Genomic DNA, 24647 nt, shown 5'->3' with positions numbered 1-24647 from the left:
CTACACCGGCGTGGTCTTCCTGTTGAGCGTGTTGGTGTTGGATGCGGCGGCCGCGTCCTTGGAGAGGGTCCCGGGCGCGGGTGCCACGGGGGGCGCGGGTGCCACGGCCGGGGGCGCGGCAGGGGGCGCCGAGGGGGGCCCCGTGACGGTCACCGTGACACCCCCCGGGGTGGCCTCCTTGGGGAAGGCGTTGTGCAGCGTGAGGAAGCCCCCCGAGCCCCCCGGGGTGCCGGCCACCGCCGCCACGCTGCCCTTGGACGCGTCGCGGCTCAGCGTGTACATGGAGATGTCCGTGGACGCGAAGCCCCCCGCGCCCCCCGTGCCCGGCGGGGACGCGTCCCGGGAGGCCGGGGGCTCGCTGGAGCGGGAGCTGGACCGGGAGCGACGGCGGTAGCGGAGACGGTAGCTGGGCAGCCGGAGGATGGCCGAGGGGCCGCTGCCCCCCGCGCCCCCGCCGCCGGCCTTGAGGGGGTCCCCGCGCGAAGCCCCGCCGTGCGCCTCGCGGCTCCGCTCGATATAGATGTTGACGGCCAGCACGCCGATGACCTCGGCCAGGATGAAGGACAGCCCCCCGAAGTAGAAGGACCAGCCGTAGGAGTAGTGGCCCTTCTTCTCGTCGTCGCGCTTCGGGCCCGGCTCGCCCGCGTTGGCCGAGATGTACACGATCACCCCGATGATGTTGCTCAGACCTGCAGGGCGCACAAGGGACGGAGCGAGGGGGAGCCGGGATGATGGGGGGCTAGGGGGATGGGGCGGCCCAGGATGCAGATGAGGGGGCCAGGAACTAGCACTATCAGCGCACCAACCCACCTCTGGACCCTGAGCCGCATCCCCAGCGGGGGACCACCTCTCCAGACCCCGCTAAGCTCCATCCAGGGATGATGGGGCGGGGTCTGGACCCTAAGGCTCGCCCCGTTAAACCCTACTCTGGGTCTGGACAAGGTCTCTAGACCCCGCTCCAGACCCTAAACCTCGTCCCCCAGGGCAGGACCACCTCTCCAGACCCTGGCCTAAGACCACCCTTAAGCCCGCCCTGGGGGGGGGGGACCAGGTCTCCAAACCCTGCTAAGCCCTATCCAGCGATGGGTCCAGGCCTCCAGACCCCACCTCGAATCCGAAGCCTCACCCCCTGGGTGGGACCACCTCTCCAGACTCTAGCCTAAGCCCACCCTAAAGCCCGTCCTGGGGAGGCACCGGGTCTTCAAACCCCGCTAAACCCTATCCAGAGATGGGTCCAGGTCTCCAGACTCTGTCTCCAGACAGTGCAGGTCCAGCTTTCCAGACCCCGTCCTAGGCCCTAGACAACCCCCCTCCCCCAAACCAGCTCTCCAGACTCCATCCAAAACCACAAACACCACCCTAGGGGTGGACTTAAGTCATTAGGCACCGCCCATCCTTAAGCCACACCCTCACTCTAGGGTGGGTTCAGGCCTCCAAACCCTTCTCCCCGCAAAGCCCCACATCACTAGGGGTGTGTGTCTAGATCTCAGATCCCGCCCCGTCTAAGACCCACCCTAACAGCAGCCCAGACTCCCAGATCACTCTAAACCTGCGATCATATCAGGTGAACAAACACTCCTCAGCATTTCCTGGCTCTGCCTCCTGGTTAGTACTGACCACCAGGGCCATGGTGGTCCCAGCTCCCAGCTGGTTCCATCTAGGCCCCACCCCACCCTAGAGCTGGTCTAGGGCTCACCCCCCACCCCTACAGATCCTGTCCTGCATGATTCAAGTTCTATCCCAGGTCTCAGCATCCCAGCCCGCAAAGAATCGGATGGTCTCTCCTGGCTGATTAGGCACTGGCTGACCCAAGAGTGTCCCAGAAGGCCTAAACTCCTCCAGGTCACCCCGGCTCTGCTCACTGTTGGTCTAAGCCTTGCCCCAGGCCCCAGCTAGTCCAAACCCATCACCCAGATGGGCACACGCCCCTTACACTAACTCCTGTAGAGGTATGATACCTATACCTCACGCTAAGTAGTCCTGGCCTCAACAGTACCAGTCTTGTCTATACCCCACCTCGGTGCATGGTGGGTCTTGTCCTCGCTGACCTAAACTTCGTCCCAATGAATGGACCCTGGGTTTCCGGGTCCTACCTTAATATTGCAAACCTGCTTTTCCCTCGGCCCTGCCTCTGCTCTGGACCCCAGACTTCTTTTTGTGTTCGTGTGGGGGCCACACCTGGCTATGCTCAGACTCTGAGCTCAGGGGACATTTCTGGCAGGCTCTGGGAAACGATGTGGGGTGCTGGGGATCAAATCTGGGCCATCTCGTGCTTCATCCCTTGGGCTTTTTGGTATCACTAAGCCTGTTGTTGGCCTTCTGAGTGCTTGGTCTGAAAGTCATCCCTTGAGCCTGTCCCCTTTTTAATCTAAGCCAGGTCCTCCAAGCTCCGCTCCTCTGGTCTAAGGCACGCCCCTCCCCTGAGCCAGGTATAGATAGCTCCGCCCATGGATCTAGGACACGCCCCTCCTTGGGCCCAGGTCTAGATGGCTCCATCCACGGGCCTAGGTCACGCCCACCTGCTGGACCAAGCCTTGATGGCCATGTCCCTCAGGTATAGAACACGCCCACCCCTGGGCCAGGCCGAGATGGCTCCGCCCCTTTATCTAGAACACGCCCCTCCCTGGGCCCTGGTCTACATAGCCTCGCCCCTTAAGTCTAGGACACGCCCACCCCTGGATCAAGTCTTGATAGCTCCGCCCATGGTTCTAGGACACGCCCTTCCTTGGGCCCAGGTCTAGATGGCTCCGCCCACTGATCTTGGACACGCCCCCTGGCCCAGACCTAGATGGCTCCACCCCTGGACCAAGTCTTGATAGCCCCGCCCCTCTGGTCTAGGACACGCCCCTTCCCTGGACCAAGTCTTGATAGCTCCGCCCACTGATCTTGGTTCAGACCTAGATGGCTCCACCCCCGGACCAAGTCTTGATAGGCCCGCCCCTCTGGTCTAGGACACGCCCCTCCCTGGACCAGTCCCGGCCCTCTTGGGGGGCTCCTCCGCAACCGCCTCCGGAATCTCGGGCCGCCTCGCGGGGCTCCCGGGCCTGCGTGGGAGAGCCCGGCCTCCTTCCTCCCTCCGCGCCGCGGCTACACCCGCATCGCCCGCCGGGTGGCGGTGCAGCTTGGGGAGAGCCAGGGATGGCTCTGGGGATGGGGTAGGGGGTCCAGGGCAAGGGGCGCTGCAGACAGGCGTGCGCGCACACACACACACACACACACACACACACAGACACACACACAGACACACACACACAGACACACACACAGACACACACACACACACACAGACACACACACACAGACACACACACACAGACACACACACACACAGACACACACACAGACACACACACACACACAGACACACACACAGACACACACACACAGACACACACACACAGACACACACACACACACACAGACACACGGGCACACACACGCACCAGTGGCTGCCTGCCCCTGCCCTGCCTCTCACCTGCCGCCACGAACAGGATCCCGGCGCCCAGGATGATGTTCCTCTTGGCCTTGTAGACCCGCGAGGCGGCCACGCACACCCCGCCCAGCAGCAGCAGGATGGCGCTGAGGATGGGGAAGATGCTGGAGGCCCGGACGACGCCTGCGGGACCGAGGAAGGGGCTTGGGAGCAGGGGCGAGCGAGGGGTGGCTGCCGGGGTGCTCAGGCCCCAGGGGCCTCCCGCCACCCCAAGGCCTCAGCCACCCCGGCCTGCCTACCTGCCTGATTCCGGCCCATTTATCGCCTCCATTCTCTCTAAAATTTCTCATTTTCTCACCCCGAATTGCTCATCCTCCTTTTCTTTGTCCCTCTCTTGCCTGCCCGGGCCTTTTTCTATTTCTATTTTGTGATTTTTGTCTCTTTCCTGTCATAAGTATTTCCCCGTTGCAACGGTCAGACCCCTCTTTTTCCCTTTTTCCCTCTGAACTTCTCTATTTCTTTACCATCCCTCCCCATCTTTTCCCCAGGTTCTTATCTTTCTCCAGATCCCTTGTTCCCACAATATCTAAGCCTCCAGCCCCACTTTCTGCCTGTTTCCATGGCTCTCTGGGTTTCTTCTGTCTGTCTATCTGTTTTTCTCTCTTTATTCCCCTAGCCCTCTCCTCCAACCCCCTTTGCTGCCTGGTTTCATCTTTGGCTCTGAAAATCTTTCCCCCTCTCTCCTTTGCCACTCTCACTTCTCTTGTCTCTGTCTGTCTGTCTGTCTGTCTGTCGTCTGTCTGTCCCCCCATTCTCCTGGCCTCTATTCCAATCCCCTTTGCTGCCTGGTTTCATCTTTGGCTCTGAAAATCTTCTTTCCCCCTCTCTCCTTTGCCACGCTCACTTTTCTTGTCTGTCTGTCTGTCCCCCCATTCCCCTGCCCTCTCCTCCAACCCCCTTTACTGCCTGGTTTCATCTTTGGCTTTGGAAATCTTTCCCCCTTCTCTCCTTTGCCACTCTCACTTCTCTTGTCTGTCTGTCTGTGTCTGTCTGTCTGTCTGTCTACCCCCCCCCATTCCCCTGCCCTCTCCTCCAACCCCCTTTGCTGCTTGGTTTCATATTTGGCTCTGAAAATCTTCTTTCCCCCTCTCTCCTTTGCCACTCTCACTTCTCTTGTCTGCCTGCCTGCCTGCCTGCCTGCCTGCCTGCCTGCCTGCCTGCCTGCCTGCCTGTCTGTCTGTCTGTCTGTCTGTCTGTCTGTCTGTCTGTCTAATCCTAGTCTCTGGCCCCATCCCTCTCCCAGGTCTCCCCTCTCTGCAACCCTTCCCAGCCACTCTCCTATCCTTATCCTAACCCAGGCAACCCAGACTTTGTGATTTCTGATCCCCGGCTTGAGCCGAGCAGCCAATCACAACGCCGGCAGTCTTCTCCCAAGACTGGCCAATCGCCTGGCAGCGCCGGAGCACCAGAGCCAATCAGGGCCCCGAACTCGACAACCAATCGTGGCGCGGAGAGAGCGCCAATCGACCAATCAACGCTGGGATCGCCCCTAAAGCCCGCCCCCAAGGTGGGAGGAGAGTAAAGGGCGCTCAGCCAATCATACCTCAGGGGCCTCTCAGGTCTGCACTCTGATAAGCTAGAACTTCTCCTTCGTTCCGCCCTCGCCCCGCCCCGCCCCGGAAGTGCCCCCTAGTGGATCCCGGGCGCCACGTACGGAGCAGGTACTCGGCGCTGTCGTGGTCGTAGTCGGTGTCCTCCGGGAAGTGGTTGATCTTCACGCAGACGCCTCGTTTCAGCCCTGGGGGTTCGGAGCAGGGGGGACACTTAAGAGTGGGGACCCCCAGGGGGCCGGAGAGATAGCATGGAGGTGGGGCGATTGCCTTGCATGCAGAAGGACGGGGGTTCGAATCCCATAGGGCATCCCATAGGGTCCCCCCATTGAGCCTGCTAGGAGCACAGAGCCAGGAGTAACCCCTGAGCGCTGCCGGGTGTGACCCCAAAACAAAAACACATACAAAAAAGAGTGGGGACCCCTTGAGAAAAGTCCCAACCTCCCCCTGAGTCCCTTTCTCCCCCCAACCCTGGAAGGAAATAGGGATAGAGGGCTTGGGGGCAACCTTGTGCTTGGGGGCACAGAAATCTCACTCTGGCCCCTAACCCCAAAACCAACAAAAATAAGAGTGGGGACCCCGGGATTGAAATCCCAGCCTCCTCCTGAGTCCCTCTCCCCCCCCCCCCCAACCCTGGAAGGGAATAGGATAGAGGACTTGGGGGCACTCTTGGCTTGGGGGCACAGAAATCCCACCCTGGCCCCTAACCCCAAAACCAACAAAAATAAGAGTGGGGACCCCGGGATTGAAATCCCAGCTTCCCCCTGAGTCCCTCTCTCCCCCCCACCCTAGAAGGGAATACGGATAGAGGACTTGGGGGCACCCTTGGCTTGGGGGGACAGAAATCCCACCCTGGCCCCTAACCCCAAAACCAACAAAAATAAGAGTGGGGACCCCGGGATTGAAATCCCAGCCTCCTCCTGAGTCCCTCTCCCCCCCCCAACCCTGGAAGGGAATAGGATAGAGGACTTGGGGGCACTCTTGGCTTGGGGGCACAGAAATCCCACCCTGGCCCCTAACCCCAAAACCAACAAAAATAAGAGTGGGGACCCCGGGATTGAAATCCCAGCTTCCCCCTGAGTCCCTCTCTCCCCCCCACCCTAGAAGGGAATACGGATAGAGGACTTGGGGGCACCCTTGGCTTGGGGGGACAGAAATCCCACCCTGGCCCCTAACCCCAAAACCAACAAAAATAAGAGTGGGGACCCCGGGATTGAAATCCCAGCTTCCCCCTGAGTCCCTCTCTCCCCCCCACCCTAGAAGGGAATACGGATAGAGGACTTGGGGGCAACCTTGTGCTTGGGGGCACAGAAATCTCACTCTGGCCCCTAACCCCAAAACCAACAAAAATAAGAGTGGGGACCCCGGGATTGAAATCCCAGCCTCCTCCTGAGTCCCTCTCCCCCCCCCAACCCTGGAAGGGAATAGGATAGAGGACTTGGGGGCACTCTTGGCTTGGGGGCACAGAAATCCCACCCTGGCCCCTAACCCCAAAACCAACAAAAATAAGAGTGGGGACCCCGGGATTGAAATCCCAGCTTCCCCCTGAGTCCCTCTCTCCCCCCCACCCTAGAAGGGAATACGGATAGAGGACTTGGGGGCACCCTTGGCTTGGGGGGACAGAAATCCCACCCTGGCCCTAATTGATTATTTCTCTTTCAGACCGGAGGTCCTGGTCTGGCCAACTTGCCAACTCTCTGGCCTCAGTTTCTCACCAGATCCAGTGACATGGGGGTCTGAGGGTGGAGAAAGTCGCACCCAGCGCCCCCTAAGAAGGCCACCAGGGTGAATTGTGACTTACTGGAAGAAACCATGAAACAAAGATTAAACCACGAAGAGCAAAAATAAAATGTAATATAAAATGAAAGAAATGAAATAAAATGCAATAAAAAGGTCACCAGGACCTCTTGGCTCTCTTTGGGGGGTGGAGCACTCTCGACCTCCCCCAGAAAGGAGGCGACTAGCGCGACAATGTCACGGCGCCCTCCCCGCTGCAGACTGGCGGCCGGGCCGGGTCTGGGGAAGATGCATGGGAAAACAAAAGCCAGGGAGTTTCCCACAAGGCCTTGGGAGTGGGCGGCCCCGGGGGATCATGGGAGTTGTAGTTTCTCCCGCCCTGCTTCTAGGAAAAGGGATGCTGAGCGGACTGGCCTTTGGAACCTCTGGGAAAGGGATGGAGCCACCAGGAAAGGCCTGGAAGGAAGCATTGTTTCGTCTGTCTCTACGGAATTTACCAGCCCCATATCCTGTCCTCGGAATCTCATACCTTCTATAAACCCCAGTTCACATCTTTGTGAATGGTTGGAGACGTATATCTTAGTATATCTATGGGTAGTTTGTTCCTTTTGTTTGCTTGTTTTCTAGTTTAGTTTTGGTGTTTTTATTTATGGTTTTTGGGTCACACCCGGTGGCGCTCAGGGGTTCCTTTTAGCTCTATGCTCAGAAATCACACTTGATAGGCTTGGGGTACCATATGGGATGCCGGTATTCAAACCACCATCCTTCTGCATGCAAAGTAAATGCCCTACCTCCATGCTGTCTTTCCGGCCCCTGTGTTTTAGTTTTTGAGGCACATCCAGCAGTCCTCTCAGAAATAACTCTTGGCAGGCTCAAGAGACCCTATGGGATGCTGGAGATTAAACCCAGGTCAGCATCCAGCAAGGCAAATGCCCTCCCTGCTGTGCTATGACTCCTGCTGGAGTAGTACATTTTGTATCTCGAATTCTCCAAGCTCCTTTCAACCTCCAAGTCTTTCCTTGGTCATGCTGTGCATCGATCTGCTCCTGTTCGTCGTGAGGGAAAAACATTCCTGGATCTAGACAACTCACAGGATCTTCCAGGTTGTGGATAACACACACACACACACACACACACACACACACACACACACACACACACATTTTCTCTCTCTCTCTCTCTCTCTCTCTCTCTCTCTCTCTCTCTCTCTCTCTCTCTCTCTCTCTCTCTCTCTCTCTCCCCCTCATACAATGGGTCTGATCTCCCGCTGTCTTTGGCTTAATTTATGATCTTCCTACTGGAAGATGCAGAAGCCAGGCTGCATGGGGACAGATGTGGGGTTCTGATTCCTGTGTTCTATGCATTGCATGGATCAAGGGCAACCTCCAAAGATGAGTGAGTGGAATGGATGAATGAAATTATGAATGAAATGAGCATTGCAGATGGCTGAGCTTGAGTGTCAGGGAAAGGAACAGGGAGCAAGGATTGGGACATAAAGTATCACAGGGAAAAATCAGCTTAACTAATGTGCATCCAGAGGTCCCCAAACTTATGTGTCCTTCCACTCTTTTTTTTTTTTTTTGATTTTTGGGTAACACCCAGCAGTGCTCAGGGGCTACTCCTGGCTCTATGCTCAAAAATCGCTCCTGGCAGGTACGGGGGACCATATGGGACGCCGGGATTTGAACCACGGACCTTCTGCATGAAAGGCAAACGCCTTACCTCCATGCTATCTCTCCGGCCCCAGTCCTTCCACTCTTTTCAGAAAAAGAAAAAAATTGCTCAGCTCTACTCCCACCCCACTTCAAGGAATCAACTTTTTTTTTTCTTCTTTTGAGCTGGGTTGTCCCTTGAGCACCTCTCACCTGCTTCTTAGTTCCACTCTGGAGAAACACATGCTCTCTCTGGAAAATATTCTTCCCTCTTCCCTTCTCCTCACATCTTCCTAAATAAGTTTCACTAAAACTATCTTGGGTTTCTTTGTATTTGTACTGTTTTGTGGACACACCCAGTGGTGCTCCAGGCTTACTCCTGGCTCTGCACTCAGAAATCACTCCTGGTGGGTTAAAGGCACCATATGGGATGCTGGGAATCAAACCCGAGTCAACCACATACAAGACAAATGCCTTCCGTGCTATTCTATTGCTCTGGCAAGACCAACCAACCTTCTTTCCTTCCTTCCTTCCTTCCTTCCTTCCTTCCTTCCTTCCTTCCTTCCTTCCTTCCTTCCTTCCTTCCTTCCTTCCTTCCTTCCTCTTTCCCTCCCTCACCTCTCCTTCCTTCCTTTCTTCCTTCCTTCTTTCCTCCCTCTTTCCTTTCCTTTATTTCTGGCAAAAACCTACCTACCTTCCTTCCTTTCCTTTCTTTTCCTTTCTTTCTGAAAAAAACCTTCCTTCCTTCCTTCTTCCTTCCTTCTTTCCTCCCTCTTTCCTTTCCTTTATTTCTGGCAAAAACCTACCTACCTTCCTTCCTTTCCTTTCCTTTCTTTTTTTTTTTTTAATTGGGCCACACCCTGTGACGCTCAGGGGTTACTCCTGACTATGCGCTCAGAAGTTGCTCCTGGCTTCTTGGGGGACCATATGGGATGCCGGGGAATCGAACCTCGGTCCGTCCTAGGCTAGCGCAGGCAAGGCAGGCACCTTACCTCCAGCACCACCGCCCGGCCCCCTCCTTTCCTTTCTTTCTGAAAAAAAAACCTTCCTTCATTCCTTCTTTCTTCCTTCCTCTGTCTTTTCTCCCTCCCTCCCTCCCTCCCTCCCTCCCTTCCTCCCTTCCTCCCTTCCTCCCTTCCTCCCTTCCTCCCTTCCTCCCTTCCTCCCTTCCTCCCTTCCTTCCTTCCTTCCTTCCTTCCTTCCTTCCTTCCTTCCTTCCTTCCTTCCTTCCTTCCTTCCTTCCTTCCTTCCTTCCTTCCTTCCTTCCTTCCTTCCGTGCCACATCAGGTGGTGCTCAGGGATTACTCCTGGCTCTGTTCTCAGAAATCACTCCTGGCAGGCTGGGGGCCATATAGAATTCCAAGGACTGAAGCCGGGTCCGTCCTGGGTCATCTGCATGCAAGGCAAATGCCCTATTGCTGTGCTATCTCTTGGGTCTCTCTCTCTCTCTCTCTCTCTCTCTCTCTCTCTCTCTCTCTCTTTGGTTTTAAGGCCACTCCTGGCAGCACTCAGGAATCACTTGGTGGGTCCAGAGTGATCATATGGGGTGCCAGAGGATTGAACCAGGAGGCCACATGCAAGGAAAACACCCTCCCTGGTGTGCTATCATTCCAGTCCCCAAAATAAATCTTTTTGTTTGTTTGTGTTTTTTTTTTGTTTTTTTTTGTTTGTTTGTTTTTGGGCCAAACCCGGCGGTGCTCAGGGGTTACTCCTGGCTTTCTGCTCAGAAATAGCTCCTGGCAGGCATGGGGGACCATATGGGACCTTTGGTCCTGGATCGGCTGCTTGCAAGGCAAACACCGCTGTGCTATCTCTCCGGGCCCCAAAATAAATCTTTTTTAAAGAAAACTTTCCTATGACAACCGCACTGAAGTCAACCCCTGTGTATTATTTCAACCCCCCCTTGGGGGGAAAACAAATAACACCCAATCTGGGATTTTCAGGGTTAAAGATTCTTAGGTACTTGAGCTCATCAGAGCTTCTCTGAGTTCTTCTCAGAGCTTCTCACTACGTAGGTGACATTATTGGTGGGGACATGGGGAGTCATGACCCTTGATAATGAAGCGGGACCCAGCATGTCCTGTTTCCATGACCCCATTGACAATACTTGAGCCACTGTGCTCAGCTCCTTTCCTATGAAAAGAGGAAATAATAGGGGCCGGAGCAACGATAGCACATTGGGGAGGCTGTTTGTCTTGCATCTGGCCAACCTAGGTTCGATCCCGGGGATCCCACATGGTTCCTGAGCACTGCCTGGAGTGACCCCTGAGCACAGAGCCAGGGACAAGCCCTGAGCCCTGCCTACTGTGGGCCAAATTTTTTTTTTCCAGCTTTTGGGTCACACCCAGCAGTGCTCACGGGTTACTCCTGGCTCTATGCTCAGAAATTGCCCCTGGCAGGCACAGGGGACCATATGGGATGCCAGGATTCGAACCAATGACCTTCTGCATGAAAGGCAAATGCCTTACCTCCATGCTATCTCTCTGGCCCTGGGTTTTTTTTTTTTGGGGGGGGGGGGAGCTATACCTGGTGGCACTCAGGGATTACTCCTGGCTCTGGGGTTATTCAGGTCGGCGGCAAGGAAGGCAACTGCCCTCCCCTGCTGTGCTGCCACTTCAGCTCCTGGGCTGAAACATTTTTAAAGAAGCAAAATAAAAAGGAGAAGGGGAAGGAGAGACAGCACAGCGGTAGGATGTTTGCCTTGCTTGCAGCTGATTCAGGACGGATGGCAGTTCAAATCCTGGCATCCCATATGGTCCCCCATGCCAGCCAGAAGCGACTGCTGAGCACAGAGCCAGGAATAACCCCTGAGTGCCTCCGGGTGTGACCTAAAAAAACAAACAAACAATAAATAAACAAACAGGAGAAAACCTACCTGGCCAGATTTCTCTGAGCACCAAACCTAGGAGATTTAGCACTTGGCCTGGAGCACAAGTCGGTACTCGTTTGATGCCAGTCCACAAACGTATTGTCCATATGAGATAGAGGCTCAAAGTGTTCAGGGTGGGTTGAAGGTGGAAAGAGAATTCAAACATCCCACAGAGGCCACCTAGGGACCGTGCTGAGTTCCCAGCACCCGGGCACTCCCAGCACAGAGCACCAGAAATGCCATCAGCTAAGAACCATTTCATCCAGCAACAGCAGAGCAAAGGTGTTCATGTAGTAACCATGAAGGCTCGTCCAGAAAATGGTAGCAGGGTCAGAGCGATAGCACAGCAGGGATGGCATTTGCCTTGCATGCAGCTGACCTCGGTTCGATCCCCGGCATCCCATAGAGTTCCCAGAGCCTGCAAGGAGTGATTTCTGAGCGCAGAGCCAGGAGTAACCCTTGAGCATCTCTGGATATGGCACAAAAACTCTCAAAAACAAAACCCAACAACAACAACAACAAAACAGGCCTGAGAGATAGTACAGGAGTCAAGGCACTTGCCTTGCACTCCGCTGACCCAAGTTTAGTCTTCTGCAACTGCATATAGTCCCCAGAACACCACCAGAAGAGGCCGCTGAGAACAGAGCCTAAAGTGAGCTCTGGACACAGTCGGTGTGGCCCAACTTCCCTCACACCCTTTCCAACAAAAAAACTTAAAGCTACAGTGAGGGGTGGGAGGGAAATGGGGGGGGGGCACTGGTGGTGAGAAAGGTTTAGTTGTGAAAGGAGTGTACATTCTTTTTTTTTTTTTTTTTTAATTTTTTTTTAAAGGAGTGTACATTCTATAACTGAAACCCAACTATGCACAATTCTGTAACAACAATTCAAATAATAAGGCAATTATATAAAATAAATAAAGCTACTGTGAGATCTCACCTCCTGTGTGTTCAGTCCAATGCTATTTGGGCATGGGACTTTGGGGATCAACGAGAGTCGGTCACACACAAGACAAGTGCCTCAATCCCCACAAGATCTCTCCAGCCCAGGTCAGCTACTATTAAAATAAAAATAGGTAACAAGCTATCAAGGGTGTGAAAATTTGGTGGGAAAGTAGAAGGGTGTGAGAGCTTTGCAAAACAGTAAGACAATTTGTCAAAAAATTAAAAACGAGCCGGAGTGATAGCACAGTGGGGAGGGTGTTTGCCTTCATACATTTGGCAGACTGGGGTTCTATCCCCAGCATCCCACAGGGTCTCTTGAGCTCACCAGGAGTGACTTCTGAGCTCAGATCCAGGTGGAACCCCTGAACACTGGCAGATGTGACCCCAAAACAAAATAAAAAATTAATAACAGAGGGGCCAAAGTGATCATACAGCAGGAAGCATATTTACCTGGAAACCCAGGTGGTATCCCAAGCACTGCCAGGAGTGATCCCTGAGCATAGAGCTAGAAGCCTTGAGGACTGCAGATTGTAGACCCAAAAGCAAACAAAAAAATAAATAAATAAAAAAGATAACGAGGGACCGGAGACATAACACAACGATAGGGCATTTGCCTTGCACATAGCCAATCCAGGACGGACAGTGGTTTGAATCGTGTCATCCCATAGGGTCCCCTGTGCCTGCCAGGAGCGATTTCTAGATTTCTGACCACAGAGTCAGGAGTAACCCCTGAGCGCTGCTGGGTGTGACCCAAAAAACAAAAACCAAAAAAAAAAAAAAAAAAGAGAGAGAGAGAGAATCTTTACATTCTAGCAAGCCCACTGCTGGGTCTTCACATAGAAGGATTGGGCTTAGTACTTGGCTCAGGAACTGAAACACATGCCTGACATTCAGAGGCCCCTGTAGGCTTGGTTCTAGGCACCACTTGGTCCCCCGAGTGCTCCATAGGAGCATCATCCATACCCCAAAAATAAGTGAAAGCAGGATCTCCAAAAAGTATTTGCTGGAGGACTGGAACAGCAACACAGCAGGGAGTGTGCTTGCCTGGCATGCAGAGGGCCTGGGTTCCACTCCTGGTACCTCATATGGTCCTCTGACCTGTCAGGAGTGATCCCTGAGCACAAAGCCAGGAGTAAGTCCTGAGCACTGCCAGATGTGACCCCTAAACAAAAAACAAAAAAATAAAATAAAATAAAGGATTTTTTTTGTTGGTTTGGTTTTTGGACCACACTTGGTGATTCTCAGAGGTCACCCCAGCTCTGTGCTCAGAAATCACGCCTGGAAGGCTGGTGTGGGGAGACCATATGGAATGCCAGGGGATCAAACAGCGGTCAGCCTCTTGCAAGACAAATGACCTCCCTGCTGTGCTATTGTTTGGTGCCATAAAGAATTAATTTATCCCTGTTCATTACAAGATGAGTCAGAAAGACCCAAAGGGAGGAAACATCCATCAGTGGAGGATCCGGTCAGCACTAGGTGGTGAATACCTTAAAGAGGGTTATTCCAGGGGCCGGAGAGATAGCACAGCGGCGCTTGCCTTACAAGAAGCTGATGCAGGACCTAAGGTGATTGGTTGGAATCCCGGCATCCCATATGGTCCCCAGTGCCTGCCAGGAACTATTTCTGAGCAGATAGCCAGGAGTAACCCCTGAGCACCGCCGGGTGTGGCCCCCCAAAAAACAAACAAACAAAAAAAAAGGGGGGGGTCATTCCAGCACCTTCCCATCAAGACCAACATATAGGAGTGAAGAAACCAGTCACAGATACGAACTGTCTATCTCTTGTCTATCCACATGTGGGGCGTTTGGTAGACCAAGGTTAGGTTTCTTCCACACTAAAGCAGTCAGACCTCTACCCTGAACAGGCTACATGCTTGGTGGCACATTTGGGGGCCCTGAGATGGGAACGGGTCCTTCTTTTGAGCAAGTCAGCAGGACTTTGAAGACAGGGTCCCTGGGAGTTGAACTTGGGGCAAAACCAACCCTTGATCACTTAAATATATGGTTGAGCGCCTGCAGTAAAATGTCCTTGGCATGATGCTGGTCTTTCCCTCCACTGTTGTTTGTTTTTGGATTTTGCACCACAATAGTGGCGTTTAGGGGTTACTCCTGGCTCTGCACTCAGAAATCGCTCCTGGCAGGCTTAGGGACCATTTGGGATGGACTCAGGTCCATCCCAGGTTGGCCACTTGCAAGGCAAACACTCTGCCACTGTACTATAGCTCAGGTCCTTCTCTCCACTTTTGTATGGTTGTGGGAGATGAGAACAGAAGGGAGGAGTGTAAAAGAGGCAGGGTGCAGTTAGAAGGGGCGCAGCTCTGCGGCCACTGCCCCTGACCATACAGACAAGCCTAGAGGGCGAGGAAGGGGTTACAGCTCTCTGCACCCCTGTAGAGGTGGTTGCCTTGAAAGCCAGAGAACACACCCAGAGAACTCTAAGAACCCAACGTGCAAAGCTGGAACCCTGGGGCATGTAGATTCCTCACCCCAAGGCTGCTTTCACTCCTGGGACACCCCACAAATAGTCAGGAGAGAGACAGACCCAAGAAAGTGTACCATGACTCCACAGAGGTCCGGAACAGCCATGTGTCCTTCAATGAGGCCCCGCAGAGGGCGAATTTCCTGAGACAGGAAGGAGTAAAACAGTAGATGCTCTTAGGAATACACGGGACTTGTGTGTGTGATGGAGAATTTTCCTCCACTCACAGGATGAAGAGTTCTGGGGGCCAGAGAAGTAGGATGGGGGTGTCTATCACTTTGCATGCACACAATCTGTTCCCGGCATTGGCATATGGTTCCCCGAGCACCACCAGGACCCTGAGCACAGAGCCAGAAAGAGCAAAGCCCTGATGACCATCCAATATGGCCCCAAACCAAGGAGAGGTAAAAAGTTGATGAGTTCTGGAAGCTGACTAGGGCTAGGTGAAAGTTCTTTTGTTTTTTGGGGGGCAGAGGCATACCCAGTGGTACTCAGGGGTTACTTCTGGCTCTGCACTCAGGAATCCCTCCTGGCAGTGCTCGGGGGACCCTGTGGGATGTCAGGGATTGAACCCAGGCCACGTGCAAAGGAAACACCCTCCCCACTGTGCTTTCACTCTAGCTCCAGGACTAGATGAAAGGGTGTTTTTTGTTGTTTTGTTTTTTTTGGGGGGTTCACACTTGTCGACCCTCTGGTGTTACTCCTGGCTCTGTGCTCAGGAATCACTCCTGTGGAGGGTGGTTCGAATCCCAGCATCACATATGATCCCCCGTGCCTGCCAGAAGCGATTTCTGAACATAGAGCCAAGAGTAATGCCTGAGGGCCACCAGGTGTGACCCAAAAAACAAACAAACAAAAAAAGAAATTACTCCTGGCAGGCACAGGGGACCATATGGGATGCCAGGATTCTAACCACCATCCATCCTGAACCAGCTGTGTGCAAGGCAAATGCCTAACCGCTGTGCTATCTCTCCAGCCCAGCTAAAAGGTTCTTAATACCATTGAACTGTGTGCTTAAAAGGGATAAAAAGAGGGGGCCGGGCGGTGGCGCTAAAGGTAAGGTGCCTGCCTTGACTGCGCTAGCCTCGGACGGACCCCGGTTCGATCCCCCGGCGTCCCATATGGTCCCCCAAGCCAGGAGCGACTTCTGAGCGCATAGCCAGGAGTAACCCCTGAGCGTCACCGGGTGTGGCCCAAAAACCAAAAAAAAAAAAAAAAAAGGGATAAAAAGAGTAAAATTTGTAGAGTAGGTACATTTTGCTGCTAGCTGAGAAATCCAATGAATAGATGAATAAGTGAACAAGTGAGAGCAAGAGAGAAAGCGAGTGAATAGAGGTCTCTTAGAGCAAACTCATGCACACCCTAGAGCAGAGAGGTGGGTGAGATTATGGGGTCAAGTTCTCTTTTTTTTGGGGGGGGGAAGGCTTACACTTGGTGATGCACTCAGAATTCACTCCTGGCAAGCTCGGGGACCCTCTGGGATGCCAGAGATCAAAACCCGGGGGCCTCATGCAAAGCAAGCGCCCTGCCTTCCCCACTGTGCTCTCGCTCTGGCCCTATGGGGTTTTCTTTTCAGTGAATCTGGATAAAAAAAAAAGTCAAATGCAGCACGGATGGGGAAACAGGGAGTGCCTCTGAATTACCCAGTTGGAGTAAGAGCCTTCACACAAGGAGGTGATGGAAGGGGGGGCATGTTCCCGAGTGTCCCGCAGAACTGGCTGCTGCGCACAGAGCTGAGAGCAAAAAGGTTTCTGCCTTTCCAGGCAGGGTAGAGGGACTGACTCACACCCCATCAGCCCCCTGCTCTGACAAACTCCCTGATAATGATACTTTCCCCAGGCACTCCTGGGAGGGCTGGGTTGGGGTTGAGGGGGGCTGGATCCACGAGTTCCCAAAGCCTGTAACTGCATCTCCTGCAGAGGCCGGTCCCCCCCAAAAAAGCATGTCACAGTTTTTGTGTCTCTTTGGGCTCCTGAGTCCTTGAGTGGACTTGATTGGCTCAGATAAGTGGGGTGGGAAGGAGAAGTGGGATTCTGGCAGGCTGAAGAGAAACCTGAGGTTCCCCTAACACCTTCTAGAAGGCCGACATCTGCAAATAAGAGGACTTTGGCTCTGCCTGGCCAAACAAAATTGGTCCTTAACCTTTATATTGATTATACTGCATGAATCACATAGGACCACGTTGCTATTCTTTGGCTGGTTGCCATGGTTCCCATTTTAACGGTTCCTGATTGATGAAGCCCAAGTCAGGTACCTGCTGCTTCTACTGGAAGGTGGCACTGATCTGGGAGTTTCTCATCTTTTCAAGGAAACAGGGTGGGAGGGAGGGAAGTTGGGGTCCCAGGTCTGGCCACCTAAAATTCTTTACAGGTTTGCTTTTTTTTTTTTTTGTGGTTTTTTGGATCACACCCGGCAGTGCTCAGGGGTTATTCCTGGCTCCAGGCTCAGAAATTGCTCCTGGCAGGCACGAGGGACCATATGGGGCGCCAGGATTCGAACCGATGACCTCCTGCATGAAAGGCAAATGCCTTACCTCCATGCTATCTCTCCAGCCCCTCAGGTTTGCTTTTTTAAAATTTGTTTTGGGAACACCCCTGGCAATGGTTGGGGCTTACTCGAATTCTACACTCAGGAATCCCTCTTGGTGGTGCTCAGGGGACCCTATGGAATACCGGGGATTGAACCCAGGTTAGCCGCGTGCAAGCAAGCACCGTCCCTGCTGTGGTATGGCTCCAGTCCCTTCTCAGGTGGGGTAGAGGGACTGATTCCCTGGCCCACTCTAACAAATTCTCATGATAAAAAAAACCCTGAGGGGCCGGAGTGGTGGCGTGGAGCAGTAAGGCATCTGTCTGCCTTATGGGTACTAGCCTAGGACGGACCATGGTTCGATCCCCCAGTGTCCCATGTGATCTCCCAAGCCAGCAGCGATTTCTGAGCATGTGGCCAGGACTTACCCCTGAGCATCACCAGGTATGCCCCCCCCCCAAAAATAAACAAAACAAAAAAGAAAAAGAAAATCCCTGAAATGTTCATAATAAGAAGAATAGCAGGGCCAGAGTGTGATAGCACAGTGGTAGGGCATTTGCCTTGCATGCAGCCAACCCAGGACAGAAGGTGGTTTAATTCCCAGCATTCTGTATACTCTCCTGACCTTGCCAGGGACAATTTCTGAGCGCAAAGCCAGGAGGAACCCCTGAATGCCAGTGGGTGTGACCCAAAAACAAAACAAATTAAAAAAAATAGGGACCGGAGAGATAGCATGGAGGTAGAGCATTTGCCTTTCATGCAGAAGGATGGTGGTTCGAATTCCGGCATTCCATATGGTCCCCAAGCATGCCAGGGGCGATTTCTGAGAGCCAGAAGTAGCTCCTGAGCGCTGCCGGGTATGACCCAAAGACCAAATAAATAAATAGCAATCAAACACTAGCTACATAGATGCCTTCTCTTGTGTCTGCTGGTCTTTAGCTCATTCTGAGAGGCATTTACTGTCCCCATTGCCCTAAGAAAGGGGAAGTGAACCACAGGGGCTAGAGGGACAGTTCAGTGGGAATGATGCTTGCCCTGCATGTGGCTGACCTGGACTGATCCCCAGCACTACATGTGGTCCCCCCAAGAACAATCAGGAATGATAGAATGACAGAGAGAAAGAAATGAGAGAAGGAATGAGAAAGAGAGAAAGGAAGGAAACAAGGAAGAGAGAAACATAGCAAGGAAGGAAAGAAGGAAGAAGGAAGGAAGAAAAAGGAAGAAAGGAAGGAAGGGGGTTGGAATGATAGCACTGTGGTAGGGCTTTTGCCTGGCACACAGCCAACTCAGGACAGACCCCAATCCAATTCCTGGCATCTTGTATGGTCCCCCGAGCCTGCCAGGAGCAACTTCTGAGTGCAGAGCCATGAGTAACCCCTAGTGTTGCCAGATGTGACCCAAAACACAAAAACAAGGAAGGAAGGAAGGAAGGAAGGAAGGAAGGAAGGAAGGAAGGAAGGAAGGAAGGAAGGAGAGAGAGAGAGAGAGAGAGAGAGAGAGAGAGAGAGAGAGAGAGAGAGAGAGAGAGAGAGAGAACAGGGCCTACATACACAGCATGTCCCCAGCTGAGCTCTTGGGAGTCATCCATGAAATAAATTAAAGAGGGAATCAAGGTTGCAGAAATAAGACAGCAGGGACAGGCACTGCTTGCAAGTGGCCAGCCCAGGTTCGATCCTCAGCACCCCGTTGGGTTCTCTGAGGCCCATCAGGAATGATTCCTGAGCGCAGAGCTAGGAGAAAGCCCTGAGCATTGCCCACTGCAGGCCCCCAAACAAAACAGATGAGAAAGAGAATCAAGAAAATGAAAGCACTGGCTCAGGGAGAGGCCAGAGGATTTGAAGTGGGGGTTTGATCCCTGCACTGCAGGGTTTCCAGAGCAGGGCCATGAGCAGAAAGGACCCCCCATTTCCCAAATCCTTGCAGTTCCATCTATTGTCACCCACCTCCCATCTATTTCCTCCAGCACTTGGGCCATAGCCGGAGACCAGCTGTATCATTCAAATACAATCATTTTATCCCGAGTCGAGGGAGACAAACACACTCGGATGGTCACAGGTGGGCAGGGACTGGGTGCCATTTGGAAGCAGTGAGGGGGAGAAGGATGCTGCCAAGTGTGCAGCCCCTCCACCTCATGCAGAACCAAACCTCCCAGAATGTCAGACTTGAACACAAAAGCAACGTGGAGTCACCCCAAACTCTCACTCCTCTCTTTCCCCCACAACACTAGCTATTCTTGCCTGCTGTGTCCAAAGACCCCATTCTGGGGCTGCAGATGGGACCTGGGTGAAGGCACTTGGCCTTTCACGCAGCCGACCCGAGTTCAATCCCTGGAACCCTATATGGTTCCCATGACCACCAGTTTGATCCCCATCATCCTGTGTGGTTCCCACGACCATCTCCAGGAGTGATCCCTGAGCACAGATCCAGGAGTAACCTCCTGGCCATCACCAGCTAGGACGTAAAATTTCAGAGTTCAGACTAAACAAAATAATTGGCTCTGAATTCAAACCACTCCCCACCCCCTTATAAAGGCCCCCTCTTCCCTCTTTGGTACCTCAGTTTATCCCCCTGCAGCATGGGGCATGGTTGAGAAGTGAGTCAGCACATGCCCCGCTTGAGCTTAGAAACTTCAATCTTGGGCCGGGCGGTGGCGCTGGAGGTAAGGTGCCTGCCTTGCCTGCGCTAGCCTAGGACGGACCGCGGTTCGATCCCCCGGCGTCCCATATGGTCCCCCAAGAAGCCAGGAGCAACTTCTGAGCACATAGCCAGGAGTAACCCCTGAGCGTCACAGGGTGTGGCCCAAAAACCAAAAAAAAAAAAAAAAAAGAAACTTCAATCTCAAATCCAAGGGTTGACGTTCTTCCTCGGCTATAAGCTCACCCGGTTAGGGTTCCCTTTCATCCCCTCAAACCCACTCACATGCCACTTCTGGCACTTGGTTGCCCCTTAGCACTGAGCCCAACTGAGACCTGGAAGGCTTTGGTTAAGAAATATCTGGCCATTGTCTTTCCCTCTGGGATGAAGAGCAGATAATCAGACCTCGAGGCTACAGATGGTTCTGCACATGAAGCAAACATGTTGCATACGCCAAGCCCAAGCTTGTTCCCAGATCACCAGAAGCAAAATCACAAAAAACTTCAAACAGTGCTGGGGGACTCCTCCCCCAAAACAAAACACAATGGGATCTTTTGGTTCCCACCCCAACCTCTACCTTGAACATTACTTTAGCCCCAAAGTCAAGAACAGTGTCTGGAACATAGAATAAACTCAATTAATATTGGATGTTGAATAAAAGGATGGGTGGTGGGCCAGAGGATAGCACAGCGGTAGGGCATTTATCTTGCATGCGGCTAATCCCAGAAAGACTCTGGTTCGATTTACAGTATTCCATATGGTCCCCCAAGCCTGTCATAAGTGACTTCTGAGTGCATAGCCATGAGTAACCTCTGAGCACAGCCAGGTGTGACCCTCCCTCACCCCCCAAAAAAAGATGGATGGAAGGTGATAGGGATGGATGTATGGGTGGACGGGTGAATGGATGGATTGGGAGATGGATGGATGTGTGAATGGATGGACAAATGAATAGATGAATGGGTTGAGGGATGGATGGGTGGATGGATGAACGAATGGATGGATAAATGGAGGATGGTGGGAATGGATGGATAGATGGGTTGGTAGATGGGTAGATGAATGGATGAATGGGTGATGGGTGCAAGGATAGATGGATGTATGAATGGATGGAAGTTGGTAGGGATGGGTGGTGGACAGATGAATGAATGGGTGAATGGATAAATACATGGTTGGGTATATAGATAATGGACTGATGGGTGGATAGATGGATCAGTGGATGGGTGGTGGGTGAATGGGTAGATGGGTGGATGGATGAGTGGATGAATGGGTGGGCAGATGGATGAATGGATGAGTGGATAGTTGGAGGCAGAGATGATGATCAGATGGCATTCTGACCATGTGTCAGTACCATTTCAATGGACATCTGACGATTTCAATGCATGTATGATACCATGCGCCGCTGAGGCTATGGGCGGCCCAACCACCTAGACTCACGGTGTCAGAGAATGCCACTCTCTAGCACTGAGCCGCACCCTCACACTGAGGCTTCTCTCAAGAGTGTCCGTGTCACTCAGGGCTCCAGGGCTGAGAGCCAAACCAACTGGCTGTCCTGGGCAGGAGCTGGCTCAGTCAGGGACCAGGCAGTGGGGTGTAAGGCGACCAGGAGCAGAGCAAGAGCCCATGACATCAGACTGTCTTGGCCAGAAGAGGTCATTTCAAAGAAGCAGACACTGGAGCACTGAGGAGACTGAATGCACCCCCATTCGTCAGCCTGGTTCCAACTCTCCCCAGGCACAGTAACCCCAAACCGAGAGTGATTTGAGCCCTGAGCAATGACCTTGAGTTCTCAGGATTCAGCCAGTGTCACCGCTGGGCCTCTTTGGGTAGGTGTCCTGCCTCTCTGCACCCCTATTTCCCCCTCTCTGACAGGAGCACACACACACACCGTCTAGGAATGAGCATGTGACAAGTGTCCTTAGTCTTCTAGGGTGACCGGGAGAAAGGAGAGAGAAGCCAGGGGAAGCAGAGGGTTTGGTGTTTTGCTGTTTTTTTGAACTGGGCTCAGGGAGGGACAGACAGGGACCCACGGGCAGGTTGAATGCTGAGTGCAGGGACAGTCATGGCCGGGTTGCCAGAGGGACAGAGGGCGGCGGAGGGACGGGGATCCAGAAGGCGCGGAGGAAGCAGCAAACCCCAGGAACCAGGAACACAGCAGGGCCAGGTTTGAGCAGAGAAGGGTGGGCGGAAAAAAAGCCGGGGGGCAGGGAGCGGGCACGGGGTGAAGGGACAGACCAAAAGGGAGCTCTCCAGTTCTTTGGGGGTGTGGGGGAGATGCAGGGGTAGGTTCTGAGAGGTTATGGATGGAGAAAACCTTCACAGGGACCCCAATAGCAAAACTGGAACTCAGAAAAGATGAAAGATAAAGTGAGGAGGCAAGGGCTGGAGCGATAGGACAGTGGGGAGTGCAGTTGCCTTGCACACAGCCAACTCAGGTTCGATCCCTGGCACCCCATAAGGTCCAGAAGCCCCACTAAGAGTTATCCCTGAGCACCGATCCCACAGTCAGCCCCGGAGCAACAGCCAGGTGTCACCCTAAAAAAACCAAGGGCCTGAGCAATGGCATAACAGGAAGGTCATTTGCCTTGCACGCAACCAACCACGGTTCGACCCCCCGCATCCCATAGGATCTTCTGAACCTGAGCGCAGAGCCAGGAGGCACCTCTGAGCACCCCAAGCGGTGACCCCCAAACCCAACCAAAGAACCATGAGAAGAAAGACAAGGTGGCCTCAGTGGGTATGCAGGGAAGGGGTGAGCGCCCTCAGGGCAGGACGCAGGGTGGGATGGGCATGCGTGTCCAAAGGGGATTCTGTAGGGGCACCCACCTTCCAGGCAGCAGATTCTCCAGAGGCCCGAGTGCGTGAGGCCGCCGGGGTCCTTCTTGTCGCTGGCCCCAGGTCCCCTCGAGGGCTCATCGGCTGTGAGGTTGGTGGTGTTGCAGATGAAGGCCCGCGTGTAGAGCCAGTAGTCGGTGCTGATGGCAATGGTCATGAGGCCGAAGGCGGCGAAGGCGCCCACCGTGGTCAGCAGCCCCTGCACCCCCTTTTCACACCACACACCACGCTGTTCCTCGTTCCAGCGCTTCAGCGACTCCAGCTTGAAGTCCGGCAGCCGGGGGGCCGTGGGCCACCACCGGGGGAGCGGCGGCGGGGCCGTGCCGGCGGCTGGGGGACACACAGCGCAGGAAGAACTGGGGGGCCCGGGTGGGCAGGGGCGAGGGGAGGCGGGTGATGGTGGTGGCGGCAGCGAGGGGCCGCAGAGGGTCAGAGCAGGGCCATGGTTGCAGGCTGCGAGAAAAAAAGTGGGGGGGCAGCAGGACACGGATTAGGGGACAGGGCACAGGGAGAGGAAACCCTCCCCCCAAAAGACCCACACTGACCGCTCTGCTTCCCAAGCAACACCCTCCAAGGCTTTTTCTTCCTTGGCTCCGGTTTAGGAACTCTGGACTCTGATCCTGCTCCCCAGGACCCAATAGTACCCAAGGCCTGAATGTTTGGTCCCACACCCTTTATACCCTACCAGTGCGCCCTCACCCCTGCACCTCTCACCCTCTCACCCCTGCACCCATCAACTCCTCATTCTTCTTTTTTTATTTTGGTTTTTGGGCCACACCCGATGGCTCTCAGGGGTTCCTCCTGGTTCTGCGTTCAGAAATTGCTCCTGGCAGGCTCGGGGTGGGGGGGACGGGACACTACTGGGATGCTGGGGATTGAACCCAAGTTCGTCCTGGGTTGGCCGCGTGCAAGGCAAACAAATGCTCTATCACTGTGCTATCTCTCAGGCCCCTCAACCCCTCATTTTTGAGCCCCTCACCTGGTGTCCCTCATCCCTAAGCCCCCTCACCCCTGAGTCCCTCTACTCCATTCCTCTCACCCCTGAGCCCTTACTCTTGCCCTCCTCACCCCTGCCCCTCTCAGTTCTGTGCAACTCATCCCTGCCTTCCTTGTCCCCATCCTCCCTACCCTTGTGTCCTCACCCTTCACCCCTGCACTCTTCTCCACTGACCATCCACAATGCCCTCAGCCCTCAGGGAACCCTGTCCTGCTCCCATCCTCCAGGACATTCACCATCACCTTCTGTCACAGGGGAACCCCACATCTTCCCTTACCCGCTCCCCTCAATTTTCCGCGCAATATCTCCAACTCAGAGCAGTATAGGAGACACATACACTGCCTCTCACGCACACATGCTTCCCTCCTGCCTGTTCCTCGGAGCCTCTTTCATGTCCTCCCTTTAGGCAGAAGAAACATCTCCCAACTCAAAAAAAAGTTCTGAAGCCATTTCCCAAGGAATTCCCAGTTTCCTGGGCCCAGAGTCTGCACCAGCTCTGTGGGGACCCCCTTTCCTCTGGGGGGGGGGCTGGAACCCTGAAGCCAATTTCTGTCCCTCAAACTTACCACAGGGCCTTCCAGCACCCTGAGTCTGTCCTGCATTGTGATGTGATGGGCTTCTGTGAGGGGGTTGGAGGCCATGGGAGGCCTGAGAACTGAAGCTGAGGGCCTGCTTCAAGGACTCCCCCATGCTGACAGCCTCTGACACCTAAAGCCCCTCATCTCTCCATTGTCCCCCCAGAACACCCCACCCCACCTCTGCTGAATTTCTGGGCCCCAGAAGCCCCTTGGTTCTTGACTTTAGAACACCCCCGCCCCCAGCCTGGTCCACAACTTTGACTCCCTGACCATCACTTCTCCAGAGAAAGAGAGTCTTGAGGCGAAAGCGACAGCACAGCGGCTGGCCCTGGGATCCGAGTTTGATCCCTAGCATCCCATAGG

The 24647-nt window shown here is 53.9% G+C and overlaps 1 protein-coding gene across 1 annotated transcript; it reads right to left on the bottom strand.

Annotated features, from left to right (window-relative positions):
- On the bottom strand, nt 1–23075 carry CACNG8 (calcium voltage-gated channel auxiliary subunit gamma 8). Its single transcript, XM_049787078.1, has 4 exons — nt 22701–23075; nt 5148–5231; nt 3476–3616; nt 1–689 (listed from the first exon to the last, which is right to left on the bottom strand). Exons 1-4 carry the CDS (start codon nt 22864–22866, stop codon nt 1–3), a joined length of 1080 nt encoding a protein of 359 aa, XP_049643035.1. The 5' UTR covers nt 22867–23075.
- Nucleotides 23076–24647: the final 1572 nt, after the last annotated feature.

Source organism: Suncus etruscus, chromosome 14, assembly GCF_024139225.1.
Source record: "Suncus etruscus isolate mSunEtr1 chromosome 14, mSunEtr1.pri.cur, whole genome shotgun sequence".
Classification (NCBI taxonomy): domain Eukaryota; kingdom Metazoa; phylum Chordata; class Mammalia; order Eulipotyphla; family Soricidae; genus Suncus; species Suncus etruscus.
Note: the sequence above shows the minus strand (reverse complement) of the source record. Positions and strands in the feature narration are given on the sequence as shown.

What these genes read in the sequence shown, in the direction of transcription:
- CACNG8 (XM_049787078.1), bottom strand. Translation starts at nt 22,866, where the DNA reads ATGACCATTGCCATCAGCACCGACTACTGGCTCTACACGCGGGCCTTC. An exon ending in GAGAATCTGCTGCCTGGAAG is followed by an intron (nt 5,232 to 22,700) that starts GTGGGTGCCCCT and finishes CCGAACCCCCAG; the next exon opens with GGCTGAAACGAGGCGTCTGC. An exon ending in CAGCGCCGAGTACCTGCTCC is followed by an intron (nt 3,617 to 5,147) that starts GTACGTGGCGCC and finishes TCGGTCCCGCAG; the next exon opens with GCGTCGTCCGGGCCTCCAGC.